The following is a 21615-nucleotide window of genomic DNA, read 5'->3' on the forward strand; positions in this document are numbered from 1 at the left end:
ACTGAACATGTTTAGATTTGATTAGTCAAGATCTTTGGTGAAACTTACTTTAGTTTCTTCCTCTAGCTGACGTTTCAGTTCCTCAATCTGCTGAGTAGATGCTTGCTTGGTCCTTGAAAGCTGAGAGACCAAAGCATCTTTCTCATCCAGTTGTCGGGAATATTCACCTAAGAATTATAGAAGTAAAGGAATTTGCTAGTGGCATAAAAAAATAAGCCTAAAGGTTTGTATATATATTATACATAAAATTGACAGATATATACTTCAAATATTGTTATAGAATTGGCTGCTGCTGCTGCTGCTGCTGAGTCACTTCAGTCGTGTCTGATTCTGTGTGACCCCTGAGACAGCAGCCCACCAGGCTCCCCAGTCCCTGGGATTCTCCAGGCAAGAGTACTGGAGTGGGTTGCCATTTCCTTCTCCAATGCATGAAAGTGAGAAGTGAAAGTGAAGTTGCTCAGTCATGTCCGACTCTGAGCGACCCCATGGACTGCAGCCCACCAGGCTCCTCCGTCCAAGGCTAATAGAGATTAACAAGCAGCATTGCTATCGGAGAGTAACAAATAAACTAGAACTGCTGATTATTTCTTGCTTTTTTTTTTCCTGACCTTGTCAGCAAATTTTGGTAGTTTGTTTACCCCCCTGTAATATGAGAGTATTGCTATTAACTCAGAATCCCCAAAATTGCTTTTTTCTAGGACGTAGTTGTGGGACTGTGGGGAAATCTCTACCGGCTTCCGTCTGCAGACGCGCTCTCTGAGCTGTCAGGTCGTTGATCAGCCGCTGCTGCTCCTCCTCTTTTGTCTTAAGTTCACTCACTTGATCTTCTAGAGTGCGGCACATCTTTTCAAGGTTTCCCTACAGGACACGTAGCCATGAAAGATGAGATACTGAATGCAGTAAAAAATAAAATTAATACTTGATTCTTAAAATATTTTTAGAGTGAAGCTATGTCGGCATAAAGCTATGTCGAGTGTGACTAGAAACTTATGGCCAACTCTATGGAACATGTTAGGTTTCAAGCATGATGGGTGCATGATGTCCCTAAAGTGGTCATTGTTGGAGCTTATTCACTTATCCCAGTGGTACTTGATGCTGACACTTAAAGAAGGTTGTGAAACAATCTTAATTATTTGTTGCTTTAGTTGCTCAGTTGTGTCTGACTCTTTTATGACCCCATAGACTGTAGCCTGCCAGGCTCCTCTGTCTATTGGATTTTCCAGGCAAGAATACTGGAGTGGATTGCCATTTCCTTCTCCAGGAGATCTTCCTGATCCAGGGATTGAACCCGTATCTCTTGCATTGGCAGGAGGATTCTTTACTACTGAGCCACCAGGGCAGCATATCCAGCATTTTACAAAACGAAATAGAATGGAATGTATCAGAATAGAAAATTTTAGATCAGTGCCGTAAACAATGTTTAATGCCAGATAACAGTGAGGGTTCTTACAGATTATCATTAATAATTACCTGATGGGGCTGGGTTATATTGACAACTTAGGCCAATCAGTTTCTCCCTCTGGAGTTGAATGTGAAACCAATTGCATGTAACTCACATGACTAGGAAAACCAGAGCATTCTTGAGAGGGAAGGTGCTGGGAATGCATGTTCAGTACAAGAGGAAAACACATTTTCAAGTTCCTATTGTAGGTCTGGCACAATGCTCGATACTTTGCTTCAACTATTTTTTTGGTGTTTTGTGGTTGCACCGAATGTGACTTGTGGGATTTTAGTTCCCTGACCAGAGACTGAACTCAGGCCCTCGGCAGTGAGAGCGCAAAGTCCTAACCACTGGAGCACCAGGGAATTCCCAGCGTGTACCATTTTATCAGTAATCCCATCCTTCATGGAACCCATTATGAGCACTATTAATCTCAGCTAAAATTGTTGGCTGGATGGCATCACTGACTTGACGGATGTGAGTCTGAGTGAACTCTGGGAGTTGGTGATGGACAGGGAGGCCTGGCATGCTTCGATTCATGGGGTTGCAAAGAGTCGGACACGACTGAGTGACTGAACTGAACTGAAAGATAGTTTTGGGAAAATAAAAATAAAGGGAGTATCAGGTACCTTGGCTTTGGCAACGGTCTCTGCGTTACTGCTGAGGTCATCGATCTCCATCTTCATTTCGCTCTTCTCCTTCTCCAGCTTCTGCTTGACCCTCTGCAGGTTGTCAATCTGCTCCCCCAGCTCAGCCACACTGTCCGCGTGCTTCTTGCGAAGAGCGGCCGCCGTGGCCTCGTGCTGCAGGGTGGCCTCCTCCAGGTCCCTGCGCATCTTCTGGAACTCGGCCTCCCGCTTCTTGTTCATCTCAATCTGGGCGGAAGTGGCCCCGCCGGCTTCTTCCAGCCGCTCGCTGATCTCCTCCAGTTCCCGGGAGAGGTCTGAGCGCAGCTTCTCTGCTTTGGCGCGGGAGGCCCGCTCAGCCTCGATCTCCTCCTCCAGCTCCTCGATGCGGGCCTGGCGGTGACATAGCACGTTAACGTGATCTCATCTCAATTTCAGGTTTTTGGGGTGAAGAAACAAACGGAGGTGAGATGCTGCTGCTAAGTCACTTTAGTCGTATCTCACTCTGTGCGACCCCATAGATGGCAGCCCACCAGGCTCCCCCGTCCCTGGGATTCTCCAGGCAAGAACACTGGAGTGGGTTGCCATTTCCTTCTCCAATGCATGAAAGTGAAAGTGAAGTCGCTCAGTCATATCCCACTCTTAACGACCCCATGGACTGCAGCCTACCAGGCTCCTCCATCCATGGGATTTTCCAGGCAAGAGTACTGGAGTGGGGTGCCATTGCCTTCTCCAGGAAGTGAGATGACTCACCTGCAATTCTTTGATCTTCTTCTGTAGTTGAATTTCTACTGCCTGCTCATCTTCAATTTTGCTTAGCAGATTGCTGATTTCAAATTCTTTCCTTTAGACAGAAGAACAAGACATATTAGTACTCCTACGAATTGAAATATGGTGTCATATAGAATTTTTTTCGGGAGTTCCTACTTTTTAAGTTTCTCGTCAAGTTGCTGTTTGTCGTTTTCTATATCTACCATGGATTCTTGGGCCAATTTCAGGTCACCCTCCAATTTCCTCTTGGCTCTTTCTAGATCCATTCGAAGTTTCTTTTCTTGTTCCAGAGACCCTTCAAGCTAATGCAAAAGTAAATTTCATTAAAAATTAAAGGAAATTGAAAAAACTTCCAAATGGATATTAAAAACACACTTACATCATCCACTTGCTGCTCTAGCTTGGCTTTAGCTTTGTTCAGGGTGTTGACTTTGTCCTCTTCTGCCTGCAGGTCATCCAGGGTCTGCTGATGGGCCTCCTGGAGAGCCTTCTTCTCCTTGGTCAGCTTAGCTATGACTTCGTCCAGGCCGGCCATCTCTTCTGTGAGGTTTTTAACCTAAAAGAGTTAAAAGAGAAGTGACCTCTGCAGTGGAGCAGCTTAGATGGATGGCAGTCTCTGCATGGTAAAGGGCAGTATGATTCATACCTTGTTCTCTGTGGCATGTTTCTCCTTCTCAACCTTGGCCAGTGTCAGCTCAAGGTCATCTATGTCTTTCTTTAGTTCTGCACATTCGTCTTCCAGTTTCCTCTTCTTGGCCGTCAGCTCAGCATTCATCTCTTCCTCATCTTCAGCTCTCTCAGTCACCTCCTTGATCTTAGCCTCCAGCTGGATTTTGTTCTTAATCAGTTGCTCACACCTTTCCTCTGCATCAGCCAAGGCATCAGCTTCCTGAAGGGAGATTCGTTAAACTAATTAGAGAATTTGTTACTTATTTTGAACTTGTTCTTTGCATGAAGTAGAAGTGTTTACTGAATGCTAATGAATTTTTCAGTATGAGTATAAGTTAATTGAACATTATTCCGTTGTTTGGAGAAATGTAACTAATTAGATCCGGGACTATAGATTTAGAAACAAATTAGTCTGAAAAATGGCTGAATTGAAGCAATTGACTGTTTTAAAAAGTAGTGTATAGAAGAGTGGGAGGACCAAAGCCTGAGTTCTTGTCTCAAATTTGCCTTATTCCTCTTATACTCAGTTATCTCCTGTAATTAAGAGGGTTGGAATAGATGATTGTTAAGAGCATTTCAGCTATAATATTCAAAGATTTTGACTTAGTCACATTGGTTCATTTTGGCTTTGGTCATTCTCTAGTTACTAGATTGAATTTAAAAAAGAAAAAGAACATTTTTTATACTATGGATATATTTCCACGAAACATTTTTATACACTCAAAACCTCCCTGATAGGCCATAACAGTTCTATAATTGTCCAAGGTTTCCTTTTCCATTTTAAGAATTAGTCTCAAAAGGAATTTTAGAGTATGTCAGAACTTGTAATTTTGAGAAACTATATAACTCAATAAGGTTTTTATAAATGACTAAAGGACTCATAAAAATCAGTTCAGCCACTGACTTATTAGATTACTCTGATCTGGGGAATTTCTTTAACTTCTCAGTGTTTGTTTATATCTTAAGTTTTTAAAATGCTTGAATGAATGATAATGGGGACTTTTCAGGGTTCCTTTGCTTTCAAGTGATACGCTTAGTACATATTTACTCACTGACTAACGATAATACCTATGAAGAGAGGTTAAAATGAAGAGGCTGTGATACTGTGCTTTAAGGAAAATGTAACTCATATAAGTTAATTTATCAATAGGAAAAGTTGAAAATAGCTTAAAAATTTTAAGAAAGCTATCCTTTTTATGGATTTCTTCATGACATTGTTGGGCTTGCTTGACTTGGACTAAGGAAATGGGAGATTGTAATTGGCCAGAATGTTGGTGCCAAGCCTGTCCCACTTTGATTTCAGCTTCTTCTTGAATCAATAAACAGAGGAGAGACCTTAAGAACTCGGGATCTGTATCAAAGGAAGAATCACAGGGTTCACTAGCTCTGCCTTTTACCCTGGTAGTTCAGTTCAAATAACTGCAAGTCAATTTGTTGGGCTAAATCCTGGGGGTTGGGAAAAAGAGATCCAGAGAGAAATAAGAATGACTGTCTTTTTTGAGTTTAAATGCAATCTTATACATGTGTATTCAGAAAATAGGGCTCCACTTTTCAGGCTGGGTTGAAGCATTAAAGCAGTCATTTTCTCAGAAAAATGACTGAGATTTGAGGGCTTGCCTTTAAATTGCTTCCTTCATGGCTGTTAAATTTGTGACATTGTTAAATAAATTCTTCAATTTCCCATTTGCAATTTGGAAGTAGTTCTTGCCTTCTTCATAGGAATGTTGAAAGTTAAGTGAAATACTGAAAAAAGCAATTGGAAATATTCTTTTTCAAGAAAAGGCCATTTGTAAATCCAAGGTGTTTGTGAAGTCAAGAAAATGGTGCAATTGAAGTCACTGACATGGTGCATTCAGCACAGAGGGTACTCACAGATTGAACCTGGAGCTGTAGGTCATTTTTCTCTTTCAAGAGAGTCACCATTTTTTCCTCCAGTTCCTTCCTTTTGGCCTCTGATTTGGCCAGTTCATCCTTGGTTTTCTGAAACTCTTCCTTCATTGTGGCCATCTCCTTCTCTGTCTCTGCACTCTTGAGGAGGGGCTTGATCTTGAAAAAAAGTTTCATCCAAGGCCAGTGCTTGACGTTCATGAAGGCTCGTACGTTATACTGGATGCAGAAAAGGGCTTCTCTGAAATGACAGGAAAGGATCAGTGTAGGTTGATCCATTAGAGACAACGTTGTTGTTGTTATTTTTTTTAAACATATAAACTCCCCTTTTAATGACCACCCCACATATAAATGATATGCCAGATTCTGTATATTTTATATGCAGGCCACATAAACACACATTCCCACCCACTCCCCCTTAGAGTGGTCCTCAGTATGACCTGTTGGCTAATGTGCACTGCTCATACTTAACAATTCTGTGTTCCCAAGACCCTGTCACACTAGCAAAGAAGCTGACTTTAGAGGAGGGATACTTTGTATATATGAGCAACATGCACCATTTTAAGAACATCTGAGAAATCACAGTGTTAGTGATTTGGGAGTGGGTATGGCAGTTGTAAGCGGATCATGCAGCTTAGCTGTGGGCACACTGATGAGAACCGTGAAAGGGCATGGCTTGCTTTTTGAATTGCTCCACCTTGGAAGGACTGATGCTGGAGCTGAAACTCCAATACTTTGGCCACCTGATGCGAAGAGCTGACTCATTTGAAAAGACCCTGATGCTGGGAAAGATTGAGGGCAGGAGGAGAAGGGGTCAACAGAGGATGAGATGGTTGGATGGCATCACCAACTTAATGGACATGGGTTTGGGTGGACTCTGGGAGTTGGTGATGGACAGGGAGGCCTGGCATGCTGCAGTTCATGGGGTCGCAAAGAGTCGGACACGACTGAGTGACTGAACTGAACCTACGTTGAGGTTGTGATTTATCATGTATTCCTTGAAGCCTCTCCTCTTATTTAATTACCCCTGAATTATCTGCTCTGTGAACTTCTTTTGTTAGCTTCTTCAAATGATATACTGGCTTTTCTCAAATCCTTTCAAATTACTCATTCTTACCCGCTCAACTAGATTGTTGTCTACAGAGCATTTAGCTTGTATTGAGCTCCAAAATTTGTTTTATTTAAATAACATTTTAAAAATAGTAATAAAAGATATCCCTTCTGCACACTGTAGCAGTAAACTGGCAAAGTTTTACTGCCTTTGAACAGTGTGTTTGCTTCTTCAAGCTTATTAAAATGGAAATTCTATTTCTACAGGTCCAATTTATGAGAACCATAACCAAGAAGGCATACACCATAATGTTGACACATGGAAAGACTTGGAAAAACTTATAATGCAGAAATAAATAAGTGTGCATGAGCAGACTGAATGCAAAACGTGTGTGTAAGGACAGGGAATGCAGTCGTGCTAGGTCAGTGGAGCTGGATGAGGTTAATTAGGGGAAGAGGAAATGGAAGTTGTGAGCTGGTGAGTGAATAAATTAGGCCAAGAGGAGAGGGCTTGAGCAAACATAAGAATATAAGAGATAAGCAAACTGTTTAGGCTGGCTGGAAAAGACAAGGCATTTGGAGATGACAGATGAGGTGGGGAATAGAGAGGGCCTTGGCAGACACAGAGGCAACTTGGATTTGACAGGGGAGACCATGGGGAACTGCAACTGAATATGGCATGATGAGAACAGTGCTTGCTGCAGCTGTGTGTGAGAGGAATAGAAGGGAGACAATGAGGGAGGAGAGAGTTTTGATGGGAGTCCAAATGTGAGGGCTTGGGCAAAGTCTGATGTGTTGTAGGAGTGGGTTCTGAACTGGGTGAGAAGCGCATATGAACTGAAAAATGGAAGAGTTAGTGAGTGAGCAAGACTGATGTAGTGGAGTCCCGGAGGGACCGCATCGTCCTGATACTCTGCATAGTTGTTACCTCCTCTGCAGCATTTTCTGGTATTCTACCCTCATTAGGAATCCCCTACAGACAGCTTGAGTTCTTGTTATAATCTGGGCCAACTTTTCATCTCTCATTTCTTCCAGAAGACCCAGCAGGCCAGCTTTGAAGAAAACCTGGAGAGAGGGAAAGTCACAAATGATCCACAGACTACAGGAGAGACAGACACGGCAGACGGTGCTTGGATCAGCTGTAAGTAAATAGCGGCTGTACCTTCGTGTGTCCAAACTTGTACTGGGTGTGATCAATATCGATGGAGGCAAGAAGTTTCTCAGAAGCCTTCTTGCTGTCAATGAACTGTCCATCTGGAATAGCACTTGCATTTAAAACTTTGTATCTGTTTCATTGAAGAAAGAATGAATGGTTAGGAAGATGTGAACATATATGAAAGTCAAATGACACCAAAAAGAAACATCAGTAAAAAGAAAGAAAGCAAAATAGAAAACCCAATTGTCCATATTGGTGAATCCATTTTTCCACGAGCTAATGCATGCTTCCCTCCTATTTGTAAGAAATGCCACCTCCTCTAGCCTGTATTCTGTTCTACCACCACAAGACTATATTATTTGACTTACTTCATAATACCCACTAAACAGGGTACATAGAACACAATGAACAGAGGACAACAGTAAAAATGATTAAACAAGCACAGCATTTAGTGAAATACAACAAGGAGTGACTGGCCTTTGTTTAAAGTCCCCATAGAGGATTCTGCTGGGGAAGCCCTTCCTGCAGATGCGGATGCCCTCCAGCACCCCGTTACACCTCAGCTGGTGCAGGACCAGCTCATGCTCCATGGCCCCTAGAAAGAGATCAGAGTGCATACTGCTGGGCAGTTCAACTGTCGCACTTGTGCCTGTTTGATTATTTCGTGCTCTTAGATCTTACCGGGAGTTTTGGTTTCATTGGGAATGATACAGCGTACGAAGTGGGGGTGTGTGCTCCTCAGATTGGTCATCAATTTATTTAAATTTTCCTAGAAAACCAGGGAGAAGGGACTTGATGAGAAAGTTCTATTTCAGGTTGCTTTTTTTGGCAATTATATGAAATGAACCTAGGCACTCTCTTAACTATTAAGTCTATGAGGCTTCAGTTGCTCTGTGTTTTAAGGGTCTCAAGAGTTGTAGCCTGCCAAATAACTGAAAGGCCAGAGTGCTACGGAGAAATATAGCTCTCTGTGGTATTCATTTATGACACCTAGGATCTGTCCTGTAAACAAACTGCCAATTCAAGTGGCATTGAGGCACATGAAGTGTTCTTGAGCAAGAATCAGAAAATAAAAGACTACCGTCTTGCTTTGCCACTAACGAGCTGCTTGAAATCCCTTTTGTCTCTCTGGGTCTCATCTGAAAATGGTTGAGATCACCTCTAAGGTCTCTCTTGCCTCTCTCAGTGCTAATAATTCTCACAGTACTAGTCTACAGTGGTGACCTATGTCAGTCACTGTCCCAGTGCTTGATTCCTTTCTTGAGTTTATTATTCCCTGGGACCTGTAACCTTTTGGGTTTTTTGAAGAGTCTAAAATCACGAGACTATATGACCTTCTGTAGGTGGATCTCGGATACCTGAGGATGATTCACAGTCTGAAGCATATGGGGCAGTTATTCCAGAAACAGAATAACTGATTATGATAGACAGTGGTGATTTACTCAACTGTAGAAAACCAGCATGTAGATATTTTTCAGTATTTCTTAGGTATATTCTTTGAGAAGTCAGAGTTGCTTTATTTTTTACATCTCAGTTAACTATTAGGATATAAAATAAGTAATGTGAGTCTCTAATCCTGAAAATATGTGTAAGAGTGTGTTTGGGGAGATAGTGCAAATTGGTAGTGAGAAAAGAACAGGGCCATTTTCTTGTTTAGGTTATATGTTATATCTACGTTTTAGTTTTAAAAGGAATGAGACTTAGCTATAGAAGTTCATAGAAATCCTGACAAAGCAGCCATTAGATCAGATGCTCCATATGTCCCCTTTTAGAAGAACCAGTTTTTAAGCCATCCAAGAGAATCACATTATTTGTAGTAATGTTATTATTACTGTTATTTAATTCTTTACAGGTATTTTTCTATCTTAATCATCCATTTAAATCACGAGATTTGGCTTTAGGTAATTTTCAGCTATCACAAAAAATTAAATCTACCTCAAAAGACAAAGATGCATTTTGGTGGAAAGATGTCCTAAAGGATGTGTCTCAGGCTTATTCTCAAAGAGGGACTCAGGAATGTTCTCAAAGGGCAATATTAGTGGAATAAAGATACGGCTTTCCACAGGGAGACCTTTGAAGTTCAGCTGTGCTTCCTCAAAAATCAGCCTTATTATAGAACCAGAAAACTCCTAAAGGCATTTTTGGAATTCCTGAATACATGAGATGAGCATAATAAGGAGTAGTGGGTAAAACATTCGGCCCTACAGAAGTACCCTGAACAAGAGGAAATATTTGAAATAATTCCTATTAACATTCCATTCCCTCCTAATTTATTCTAAATCCTATAATTTTAATAAGTCATAGAGACCATATGGATTTTTGAATTAAATTTGTACTTTACCCTGAAAAGGGCTGACACAGTCTGGAAAGAAGAGCCCTTCTTCTTGGCACCTTTCTTTGCACCGCTGTCTAAGATAAAAAGAAAACCCATTAATGAATGTATCCCAGAGGCTGGAATGGCATGTAAACTTTCCTTGGGGATAGGTTAATTTAAATCAGGGGCACAGAAAGTACCAGCTTCAGCACTAGCATATGTGGAAAAGAGACTGGCCAGAGTCTTCATGGAGGACTTCTGGTACAGCCCAACCACTGTGTCGTTCAGGGGGTCCTTGTTCTTGTCCAGCCAGCCGGCAATGTTGTAGTCCACGGTGCCCGCGTAGTGAATCAGGGAGAAGTGGGCCTCGGCTCTGCCCTTGACCACCTTGGGCTTCTGGAAGTTGGCAGACTTGCCCAGGTGCTGGTCATACAGCTTGTTCTTGAAGGAGGTATCTGTGGCCTTGGGGAACATGCACTCCTCTTCCAGGATGGAGAAGATGCCCAGTGGCTGAATTCAGAAAAGCAGACATTGGTGTCAGTCTATCTTGTCTCAAAAGGTATAGTGGCTGTCATTTGATTGAATTATGAGCACTCCTAATTAAATATACTTAAAAAGTAAACCAGGATCAAGCTTATAGTCCTTTTGTTATCACTAGAATGACTTTCCACCATTCTTTCTCACATTCGATCCATAACATTATTTTTAAGTAAAAAAATAGCTAGATACAAACTCCAGATGTCAGCACAGCATGTGGAGGTGACATTAAAATGTCTGTATTTATCACATTAACTCACCTACTTGGTGAATTAATGTATTGTCAAAGTTTTATTTTTCTATGAAAAGAACTTAGTGACTTAGAATGATGTTTACTTTATATGCAATCGTATAAATAACCCAAACTTTATATAGGACATTTTGTGTACTTAATCTCCTTAAAGATAGATTATGAACAAGCATAAGCAATATGACTTCTTGACTTCCAAACAGATTATCTTTCATAGAAGCTCTAGCTGTGTTACCTCTGCATTAATTTTGACTTAGAAAATAGTTATTTCTATTGCTGACGTCTTGGGTCACAATGGTGATTTAAAACAAATGAGGTAGTTTCTCTCGTGAAGTAGACCATCTCAGTAGAGGTGCTGCTTTCAAATTGGGTTTGAGTCAGTGTTAGAACAAAACTGCTCAGGACAAAATGAAACTAAACTCTCTGGTCCTTCTGTAAAAGCTGAAAGAGGAAATAATTTCTAAAGTAATTCTCTAACTTGTTCTGATATCAGTCTATTTAAGATTACTGTAATACTTTCTGAAGTTGCTTAAAACACTTGGGAAAGTTATGCTTACAGTTCAGATTTACTTTAGAAGTCAAACAGACCTTCTCAATGAGCTCAATGCAGGCGGCCAGGTCCATCCCGAAGTCGATGAACTCCCACTCGATGCCTTCCTTCTTGTACTCCTCCTGCTCCAGCACGAACATGTGGTGGTTGAAAAACTGTTGCAGTTTCTCATTGGTGAAGTTGATGCACAGCTGTTCCAGGCTGTTGAACTGCACAAAAGCAAATTTCCAATGTTAAATGGATTTTTAAAGTGGTAGAATTCATTACTGAAAAATCTTTTATTGAAAATATGCGTAATTCAGTAATGAAATAAAATTATGAACTAATTATTGTTTATTCAGAAATCCCAGGAAAGAAAGGATCATTTTTGACATGAGCCCTTTTTGTGATTTCTGGGCATTGTTTACAGCTGTCAGCCACACAGCAAGAGTTCTGGTAGAATGGACCTCCTTCCCCTTCTGAGATTGCCTGGGCAATAATGTGCATTAAAAGTACAACAAAAGTACAATCCAGTGAGTAATGGGTTCAGATTTAAGGGTGAAAGTAATTTATTGCAAAGCCTCGCCTTTTTACCACCCCACTCTCTAATTCAAGGTGAAGTTCACATTTTCACTTTTGGCTGTCACTTTATTAAGGAAAGCTTTTCTTAAGACCTTTATTTGATGTACAAAGTGAAATTAATAGGTTAATTTCTCTTCATATCAAACATTTGGTAACTTCTCATTGTCACATCTGTGAAAGTAGGGACCTTGTGTGGTCTAGCATTGAAGATCTGATGAAGTCTTTATAGTAATCTTCGTTACTTTATAGACACCTTCGTTTTTATAGATGATGAAGCTAATGACCCAGAGGAGAAATGGTGGGTGTCAGATGAACATGGAAGAGGAAAGACTATGAACTGTCACTGTGCTTCTCCTTTTAGCTCCTTTTTCCTCCATGGGACGGAGGGAGCCTTGTGTATGGACCAAACACTACGGATCCAGGTTCCTATCTTGGCTTTGCCGTATGTGGCTGGAGGATCTTTAGCAAGCGTGCTGATTTTTTTGCATCTGTTCCTCCACATTTAATTAGAAGTATGTTACTCCTTCTTGGGTTATTGTGAAGATTAAATGAGGTAACAATTTGAAGTACTTAGTAGAGTGCCAGAAATACAGACTTCTCGATAAAGTGTGGCCGTTATTATTACGACTGCTATTATCCTGTTACCTCCTAGATATTTTGTCCTAGGTACTATGTTGGAGAAAGTGATGTAAACACTACAAATGTAAATGAATAATACCCAGCATGCTGCTGCTGCTCAGTCACTTCACTCATGTCCAACTCTTTGTGACCTCATGGACCATAACCCGCCAGGCTCCTCTGTGCATGGGATTTTCCAAGCAAGAATACTGGAGTGGGTTGCCATGCCCTCCTCCAGCGGATCTTCCTGACCCATGGATTGAACCCACATCTCCTACATTTCAGGCGAATTCTTTATCACTGAGCCACTGGGGAATACCCAATATATCAAAACCCAGATTGTCTTTCTCCCACTTTTTATTAATCTAAAGATAACTCACATCAAAGATCTCAAAGCCAGCGATGTCCAAGACCCCGATGAAGTACTGCCTGGGCTGCTTGGTGTCCAGCTGCTGGTTGATGCGGGTGACCATCCACAGGAACATCTTCTCATAGACGGCTTTGGCCAGAGCGCCCACTGCATTGTACACCTTCATGGACAGAGTAATGATTATTGGTCTTATTAAAGACATGAACTGAAGGCCTGGAAAATGTGTGATTCACGAAGGTGTGCACTTACCTGCTGCACAGTCTGGCCTTTGGTGACATACTCATTGCCGACCTTGACCCTGGGGTAGCAGAGAGCTTTGAGCAGGTCAGCAGAGTTCAGACTCTGGAGATAGGCAGCCTTGTCAGCCACTGCAGAGACACAATTCAAGAAATGTTGTTTAATGGCAGATGTTTCTTTAAGATAGTCTTTCCAGGTTCCTCCAATCCATTTTCATTATTATTTAAATAAAAAACTTTAAATAATTCTATAGAAGGTCAAGCAAGGCTTTCTGTACATTAGAGCATGTACTTGCTAATAAATGATCAGTCAGTTACACTGGCCTTTGGTGATTTGTTGCAAGCAGCTTTTGAGTCATTTAGCAAAATCAAACGTAAGTCCAATGTTAATGGAAATAACTTTACGTAAGACAAAAGCCAGAGTCCCTGCTCTTAGGTATGGTTGAAAGGTGACATGAATACACCTTATCTCAATTTTGCTCTTCCCAACTTACCATCAATGACCAGTTTCTTTATCTGAAAATGTGGGAACTAAATCTCAATGGATGATTCCTACCTCGTCCCCTTCTGAAATGTTGCCAATGACTATGATGTAAATGAGGGAGACAGAATGTCGAACTGGGATGGTCAGGAAAGGCTTCAAAGGAGCAGATAACTGTAGCTTCCATGGTGGTTTCTGTAATTTCCATATTCCTTCCACAGAGTATATGACTTTTCTTTCTCAGTTTCTTTTTATCTTACTTGGTGCCTAGATTGTCTGCAGGTTTACATGTAGACAACACACACGTGCACAGATATCTCGGGATATCCTCCACCCCAGCTGTGTTTGGGCAGACATTGTATCCCCCTGCTTGGTTTACCCAGTTGGTGCTGAAACACACCCATATGCCAAGTTATCCTGTATACCTTCTTGTCATTTCTAAGGCAAAGTAAGCATATGGTTCTGTCTTACTCTCTCTCTGATCTGGCCCCAGGTTGTGCTTTTTAAATACATACTTATAAGTGGCCATTAGGGTTCATTTTCACTATTTGGTGTGTGTAGAAATGACGGAGATGTGGAGATGCTAAGAGGAAAAGGTGGTGAGGACAGAGTGCAGTATGTGTAATGTGTGCATGCCCTTCAGAAATTTAGTTGCAAAGGAGATGTGAGTTTAGAAGAGCTTTTTATTTTTTCTTGTCGTATTTTCTGTCTTAAACCCAGTTGGGCGTTCATTGGTACCTTCAGTGCCATCTGGCTCTGCTTGCTCCTCACGCTGCTTTTGCTTGAATTTCATGTTCCCGTAATGCATTACTGCCCCCGTGAGCTTGTAGATGGACACTTTCTCCTCAGAAGTAAAGCCCAGGATGTCTATGGCGCTCTGTCAGGAGAAATGACAGGAAAAAGGTTAGGGCAGAAGATATTAACATATTTTGATGAATTTACACTATATTCTAAGGTAACCACACTTACAGTATGGTTGCTATTATCATTCCCATGCATAATAGATTTTTTTAAAAGTGAGTTTATGTCTTACATCAGTGGCCATCAGCTCTTCTTGGTCATCAATGCTAGGGACTGTGATCTCCCCTTGACTGACAAAGGCGTAATCATATGGGTTGGTGGTGATCAGGAGCATTTCTGGGGACACAGAGTTCAGGGTGTATGTTTCACATTAAAAGTAGTTAACAAAAATCTTAACTTTTGTCTGTGAATTTAGGTTCATTCTTACCAATCAGATCTGGCTTCTTATTGGAAGTGATCTGATAAAAAATATGGTAGCTTCTTTCTGCCTTCAACTGGAAAGTAACTCTAGACTTTTCTAGAAGATCTGGAAAGAGGGGGAAATAGACATGGAATTAGAAAAAATATCAATGCTGCTGAGACAGTAAATGAACCACAATGTCTTTGGCTAAAATTGGGGATATTACAATAGGCTTCATTGAGATTTCAACTTGATGATTGATCCTGTTGGTACTGTATATAAGAATTCCAAATACATATGGCAATTACCCAAGGTTCTCACCATTTAAAAGCAAAGAGTGAAGTATGCATGCTCTAGTAACAAATCAGCTTTTCATATGGATGACTTATGACCTTTGTCTTATAACTGATCTTTAATATCCCCTCCTTCCTCAGCTCACCTAGATTCCTTGGTGAGGGATTACCTTGGAAACATCTACCAAACCTCAGATCAAGAGCAGATCACAGAATGCCTGCCAACCTGGCTCCGTCAGTCCTGCATGACCAAGTGATAGTTGGCAGGCTCTGCTACCCCGGCCCTCTGCCAAGGGATGGGCCCTTTTCTGAGAATTTGACTACCTGTGGAAATGTGGCCAGTTAGTGTGAAATGCATGTTTAGCAAATGTTAGATACTCTATTTGAACCAATAAATATGAATCCTCCTGCAAAAAAAGAAAAAGAGCAAATCACAGAAATGTGTTGTCAACCTGTAGATAACATATAGGAACCCGTGAATAGTCCTACTGTTTGTCCTGGAAAAAATGGCATAGTTGCTTCTGAGACTGGCATTTCAGAATGTGCTGCAGAGCCGTCAGTCTGACACTAAGGTAAGCAGAGCACACGGAGATTGTGGAGAATTACAGCATTAGCTCACGAGCAGCACTGGCGGCAGGCTCAGTGCTCACCACGTGTTGACAGTATCCCTGCAAATGACATCCCTGGTTGATCTGCCTGAGTTTCAATGGTTGTGTTACTCACATGTTTCAATATCAGCAGAAGCCAGTTTCCCTGTGGTCCCGAAGTGGATCCTGATGAATTTACCCTTGCAAGTGAAAAAGACGATGTTATGTACAAAATAGCACATGAATAAGAAGAGACTGAAATAACGACTGAGACATGCCTTTATGGGCATTTAAGGCCTGAGAAAACCCTTCTGTGACCCAGAGACTCACAAAGCGAGAGGAATTGTCATTCCTCACGGTCTTGGCATTGCCAAAGGCCTCCAGCAGGGGGTTGGCACTGATGATCTGATCCTCCAGAGTCCCCTGCAGAGAAACACAAGAGCAGAAACACAAGGAAGTCCGTGGCTTCCTGAGCGCCCTGCCCATCATGATTCTCGCATGCCCATCAGACCCACCTGCATTTTGCCAGGTTCCTCCTTCTTCTTCTCCCCAGTGACTGCAATTGTTGCAAAGTACTGGATGACACGCTTCGTGTTCACAGTCTTTCCTGCCCCAGATTCTCCGCTGTCAAATAAAAACCAGAGAAGAGATTAGAACTACAGCTCACATTGTCAACATCTAAGACAATCACCACCAATCAGAGAAGAAGGAAAAATCACATACGTGATCAGGATGGACTGGTTCTCACGATCTGTGAAAGAGAAATCAAGACCATCATTTTTAAAAATAGTGCACATTCACTATGAAGATTATTGACTCTGTTCAGATTAAATACAGTTTATTCTTTTTAACATTTTGAAGATATTGCCTGTGATTTTGGCTTTGGGTATAGCTCCCAGACAGTACTTGCCTCTTGGAGTAAAATTTGTGAAAATGAGAGGCAAAGAATCATCTGTTTCTTCTGGTATTTTATTAATTTAAAAACTTATGGGCAATTTCAAACCTATACAAAGGTAGAGAAAATACTGTTAAAAGCTCCTATGTACCTATGTATACAGCATTTCAGTAGTTACTATATGGCCAATTTTATATAATCTATATTCCCATCCCAAGCTTGGTTATTTTAAAGGAAATTCCAGGCATCACATACTTTCATCTGTAGCTATTTCAGTAAGAATCAGAATTCTGAAGTTTCATTTAACAGATAAAGAAAGGAACCCAGGGAGGAATAAGTGATTTTTCTGATAGATACATCACTTGTTAAGATATTTTGGTGTTCTTGACTTCTGGTTTTTATATTTTTCGGCTGTCTGGCCTCCTCCCAGTTCTTGATATTAACTTGACTGCTGGTAATACTAAAAAAGGAAGAGATCTGGAATTGTATTAATAACTGTCACTGTTCATTTCCTTTTATTTCTCTCTTTTATACACATTTTCTAAGTAATGCAAAAACTGTCACTCTATATGACTGATATGTTGGATTTATACCAATTTTCTGATCTGTTAAATTTTTAATTTTGTACTGATAGATTCTAGAGCATTCGTAAATCTAAAAAAAACCTATTCAGAGAAATAGATACAAGATGGATGCTATTTAGATGTGCATATAGACTTCAGGGAACTTTAAAGCTCTGTTTAGGGAAGTAGAGACAGATTTTGAAACATATTCAGATTGATTTCTTTTTCCAATAGAAGAAAAATCATGAAAGATCATGTCACAGCTAGTGGGAACATAGGTAAGAAAACAATGTTTTAGTCTCTAACCTGGTCAGATGCTACAGTTTTGCATGGTTTTATATCAAAATCATGTTTGGAGATAAGTAATCTTGAATTTGGAGCAGCCCCAAAAGCTGGGGGAGTGAGGACCTTGGTAGGGGTGGTGGTTTAAATACCACCAGTGTAAATGCAACTGCTGCGTGTTAAAACCTCTGGAATGAGCCTGAATTTGAATAATTTCTGGAAGGTAGCTAGGTTCTGTTGACAACCAAAGACAGTTTACTAGCATGAAATCCTTATAGAATTGCTGGCCAGTTTGTAATGCAAGATTTGTATTTTATCCCTTTCTCTTCTCCTTTAAAAGACAATTTAAAAACAGTGCAACAAAATAAACAAAAGAGAAACCAAAATGGAACAAAATCTTCCCCAGTTTCTAATATCTCATGGAACAACAGGAAACTCAGGAATCTGGAATATTTCCAAAGGCAATACATTTGGTGTATGCTGATAAAAGATTTTAATGCTATATTTGGGCCTGCAATTTGTATCAAAGCTGTTTGTTTATGTTTTGATAAGATAGGAGCAACAGACTTTGATATAAATTTTTAAAAAATGTTTTCAAAGAAAGATGGATTTCTATTTTCTTCCATTCTAGTAGGAAAATGCTTCAAAATCTTTGGGAGGGAAGTCTCAGTTCTTTCTTTACTCATGTTCTATCTCAAACGCTGGCAGTGTTGGCTGTATCTATTAAAGATAAAGAAATTCACAACGCTTTCCAGCTATGGCTGGTAAGTATTTTCCTTGATTGCTGTGGATGTGAATATACTAAAAAAATATATTTGAACTTTTTTCCCTCTCCAAATCATAAATTAAAAAATATGGAAAAGCAACATATATGTAGGTCTGCTAATTGTTTCATTTAGGCTTCCAGTTTCTATCTGGGTTAGCTTGGGCAGGTCAGTGAACTCAGTGACTAGCTTCATTTTACTCATCTGTAGAGTGGCTGTGGGGAAGATTATGTGATGTTACAGCACTGAAAGTTTCTTGAAAACAGTGAAGCCCTGTGTGGCTGCAATGTATTATTGTAATCAAAGCCCAAAGTCTACTTGTTCATTCAAGATTCCGTTTCCACATTTCTGTAAATAGATGCATCACTCACTCACCAGTCAGCATGAACTGATAGGCGTTGTCAGAGATGGAGAAGATGTGGGGCGGGGCTTCCTGGCGCTTTTTGCCCCTGTAGGCTGCCACCACCTCGGGGTTGTACACCGGCAGCCACTTGTAGGGGTTGACGGTGACGCAGAAGAGGCCCGAGTAGGTCTGAGAAAATCAGAACACTCAACATGTGGGATTTGATTCTACTTGGAGAGATAGATGAAATAAAGAGAGGTTGAAGGGTGCTCACGTAGATCATCCAGGCTGCATAACGCTCTTTGAGGTTGTACAGCACTCCGGGCTCGTGCAGGTGGGTCATCATGGCCATGTCCTCGATCTTGTCATATTTGGGAGGGTTCATGGGGAAGACTTGATCTTCTCTGACAGTGAGAGTCTGGCAAGTAAAGTGAGAGTCAAGTTTGTATTAATGGTTGGAAGTAGGATTTATATGTATCTGCTTTGGTTATAAGACTACGATTGTGGGCACTTTCCATTATATTATTCAGTGTCCTTTAAATAAAAGCACAAAAATGTATTCATCTTAGAGTTTGATGGTAAAAAAAAAAAATCTGTTTCCTATGATGAGCTAGAATACATCCTACTCTTTAAAATCTACTTTTTTCCTCCCACATTTTCATGTCCCAGGTTTATCCGTTTATATCATTTTACTTCAATGGGTTTAATTTTTTATTTCTCCTTGCCATTTATTATAAGAAACTTCAATTTGGGAGGAAGTAATGGGAAGATTAATGCATTATTTACCTAAGTAGATAATAATTCTTTTGATAGAAACTAGTTTTTATTTCTCCCAGGTTTGGAGATTTAGACTGGGAAGTGAGTGATGGAAGGGAAATGCTGGAGGCTGACTAGGGGCTTAAAGTTCTTTTGGTGGTTGGGAAAGGGAGAAGTGAGAATTTCTTTTACCTTCCAAATCTGATGTCTGTTAATGGACTGGAAGGGTGTCTGGATTGGCAATAGACTTGGAAATTGTGAGCAAGGAAGGCTTCAACTTGAAGTGAGGAGATGGAGAAATAAAACGGGAAGGATTTTCTCCTTATGTTTTTACTTACTGCTCCACGTTCTGTCTTTACAGTTACTTTCCCCCCTTCCTTGCTTTGTATGATGCTCTTCACATAGGATTCCTTGGGCTCTGCCACAAAGACTGATGTTTTAGCATCAAAGGGCTTGTTTTGGGCTTCAATCCGTTCCTTTTCTGATTTTCGAAGGTAGGGAGCGGCTTCGCCAAAAACAGCCATCTCAGCGTCTGAACTCGCACTCATGGTTGCAATTTATTTAGAGAGAATTCTGCCTTGGGGAAAGAATGGGAGAGAGGGAAAAGAGAAACCAGAAGTTATATACATGTGAGAAAAAAATTTGAAATGACAGAAATATTGAGGTTCCATCCCCAGCCTGGACTGTAATTGTTCTTCCAACCTGTGTTGACCAGCGTTCAACTTAATAAAGTATTAATAACACTAGCACAGGGCTGGTTTGGAATGAGACTGCAATCTGAGGCTTCATTTTTAGGGCTTTGAAAATTTCCTTCCCAGATGGCATGTCTTGATCTTCAGGGCTAGGGCACCTACAGCTGAGTGAGAATGGAATCCTTGCCTGTTTTAATCTCTAAACTCTAATAATATCTATAGCTAAGACTGTTGTTGATGGATTGTTTTATAGCAACTGTCATTCTTTAATCCTCAGATGCATAATGTTTGCATCTGCCATTTGCTGGGACAATCATAGAGTTAGGAGGGAAAGTTTGTCTTGGGCAAATGAAAGTTGATATCTTCCAAGCTACCAAAACCATTTTTGCCTTTTAGATGGCCTTTTTTTTTTTCTCTTGTAAGTCAAATAATTCTTTTTAACACCCACTTTATATTAAACATCTCTTGGTGGGTCATTAACCTCATAAGAAATCGTTATCACTCTAGGGTTGTTTTTTTTTAATATATCATTTGGCTTGTTACCAAGAGACTTAGCATTGCCTTAATTTCAAAATCTCTTTTAACATTCTCCTTTTGGCATGAAGGATTTGAACTGTCAGTTAACAGATCTAAGCACAGGGGAATGAGAGCTTCAGCATGAAGGTGTTTCATCCTGCATAAATTCCACAGGCTTCTTTTTTCTTCATCCAGAAAAAGAAAAGACAAAAGTGTAAGAGTTTATCACATGCATATGAGCCATTGTCCTCTGTTGATAGATATGTGTCTCAGCATTGGCTCATTACTTTGATTGGGTCTTTTCTTTACTCTCAGGCAGTGAATTACTTGGGGGAAGGGCCAGAATCTCTCCTTCTATTTTAAAGTGTGATAGCACTCTGTGGGTGTAACTCTTGTGATTTTTTTTTTAAACAAACAGTAACAAATCTTTCTAAAAACTACAGTGAATCATGAAAAAGTAGCTAAAATACTATGGTTTTAAGCAGATGTTCATTTCTGTTTACATGTTTTAGATTAAGAATTTTTACAGGTATTTAAAAAATACTAGTGAAACACCCAAGTTTTCAACGCTTGTCAGTAGAAGGAGGTTGGCATGGAGTAATCCATTGCCCCTGACAGTTGTTAAGTGCAGCTGAGAACTCACTGTTAAAATTCATTCTTTCCCAAATGGTCCTTTAATCCTGGAACTCAGATGACGGTGGTCTCTGAGAATAAGACATTTGGAAGAAGTGATTTCCCAGCATTTCTAAGCAGACATTTGGAAGCACAACATATTTACATAACCGCAAAATGTAAGGAAATGGTGTACAATGAAGCGCTGTCCCCAGCTTTGTTAGGCTACATCCCTTCTGTCATCAATAAATGAATAAAGTGGAGTCTTACCTCCGGATTCCAGATGAAGATGCAGGTTCAGGAGCATCTAAAACTGTAAAGCAACGAGTTTCTTTTTAGTGAAGCTCTGAAATTCCAGTAAGATAGTTACAGAATTAAAACTTGCCTGGTCTAAATTACAGAATTAAATAAATTCCAGTACGGTAGTTACAGAATTAAAACCTGCCATGGCTTTATGAAAATAAAAGTCAGAGCTGAGAGGAACAATTTCATGCTCAGAGATGGGCTTCGGGGTAAGCTGTTTCTGTCCCCTGGAGCCCTGCAGGTCCCAAGGCCCCCATTCACTTACCTCTGGGTCCTTGGTGGAGATGTACC

General features: G+C 40.5%; 1 protein-coding gene across 1 annotated transcript in view; it reads right to left on the reverse strand.

Annotated features, from left to right (window-relative positions):
- The window catches only part of LOC109573384 (myosin-8), a 29775-nt gene extending 8439 nt beyond the window's left edge, over positions 1 to 21336 (reverse strand). Inside the window, exons 1-28 of the mRNA XM_019980559.2 lie at positions 21292 to 21336; positions 19540 to 19774; positions 18720 to 18863; positions 18478 to 18634; positions 16322 to 16349; positions 16114 to 16222; positions 15929 to 16021; positions 15735 to 15798; positions 14746 to 14844; positions 14551 to 14654; positions 14256 to 14394; positions 13050 to 13168; positions 12811 to 12960; positions 11290 to 11460; positions 10115 to 10424; positions 9942 to 10009; positions 8282 to 8369; positions 8078 to 8195; positions 7607 to 7730; positions 7373 to 7509; positions 5380 to 5635; positions 3485 to 3727; positions 3218 to 3394; positions 2995 to 3140; positions 2821 to 2911; positions 2071 to 2460; positions 732 to 858; positions 49 to 167 (exon numbers count right to left, since the gene is read on the reverse strand). Coding sequence (XP_019836118.2) covers positions 49 to 167; positions 732 to 858; positions 2071 to 2460; positions 2821 to 2911; positions 2995 to 3140; positions 3218 to 3394; positions 3485 to 3727; positions 5380 to 5635; positions 7373 to 7509; positions 7607 to 7730; positions 8078 to 8195; positions 8282 to 8369; positions 9942 to 10009; positions 10115 to 10424; positions 11290 to 11460; positions 12811 to 12960; positions 13050 to 13168; positions 14256 to 14394; positions 14551 to 14654; positions 14746 to 14844; positions 15735 to 15798; positions 15929 to 16021; positions 16114 to 16222; positions 16322 to 16349; positions 18478 to 18634; positions 18720 to 18863; positions 19540 to 19749 — 3981 coding nt within the window. The 5' untranslated portion in view covers positions 19750 to 19774; positions 21292 to 21336. The remainder of the gene's footprint in view (positions 1 to 48; positions 168 to 731; positions 859 to 2070; positions 2461 to 2820; positions 2912 to 2994; positions 3141 to 3217; positions 3395 to 3484; positions 3728 to 5379; positions 5636 to 7372; positions 7510 to 7606; positions 7731 to 8077; positions 8196 to 8281; positions 8370 to 9941; positions 10010 to 10114; positions 10425 to 11289; positions 11461 to 12810; positions 12961 to 13049; positions 13169 to 14255; positions 14395 to 14550; positions 14655 to 14745; positions 14845 to 15734; positions 15799 to 15928; positions 16022 to 16113; positions 16223 to 16321; positions 16350 to 18477; positions 18635 to 18719; positions 18864 to 19539; positions 19775 to 21291) is intronic.
- Positions 21337 to 21615: the final 279 nt, after the last annotated feature.

This window comes from Bos indicus, chromosome 19, assembly GCF_029378745.1.
Source record: "Bos indicus isolate NIAB-ARS_2022 breed Sahiwal x Tharparkar chromosome 19, NIAB-ARS_B.indTharparkar_mat_pri_1.0, whole genome shotgun sequence".
NCBI lineage: Eukaryota > Metazoa > Chordata > Mammalia > Artiodactyla > Bovidae > Bos > Bos indicus.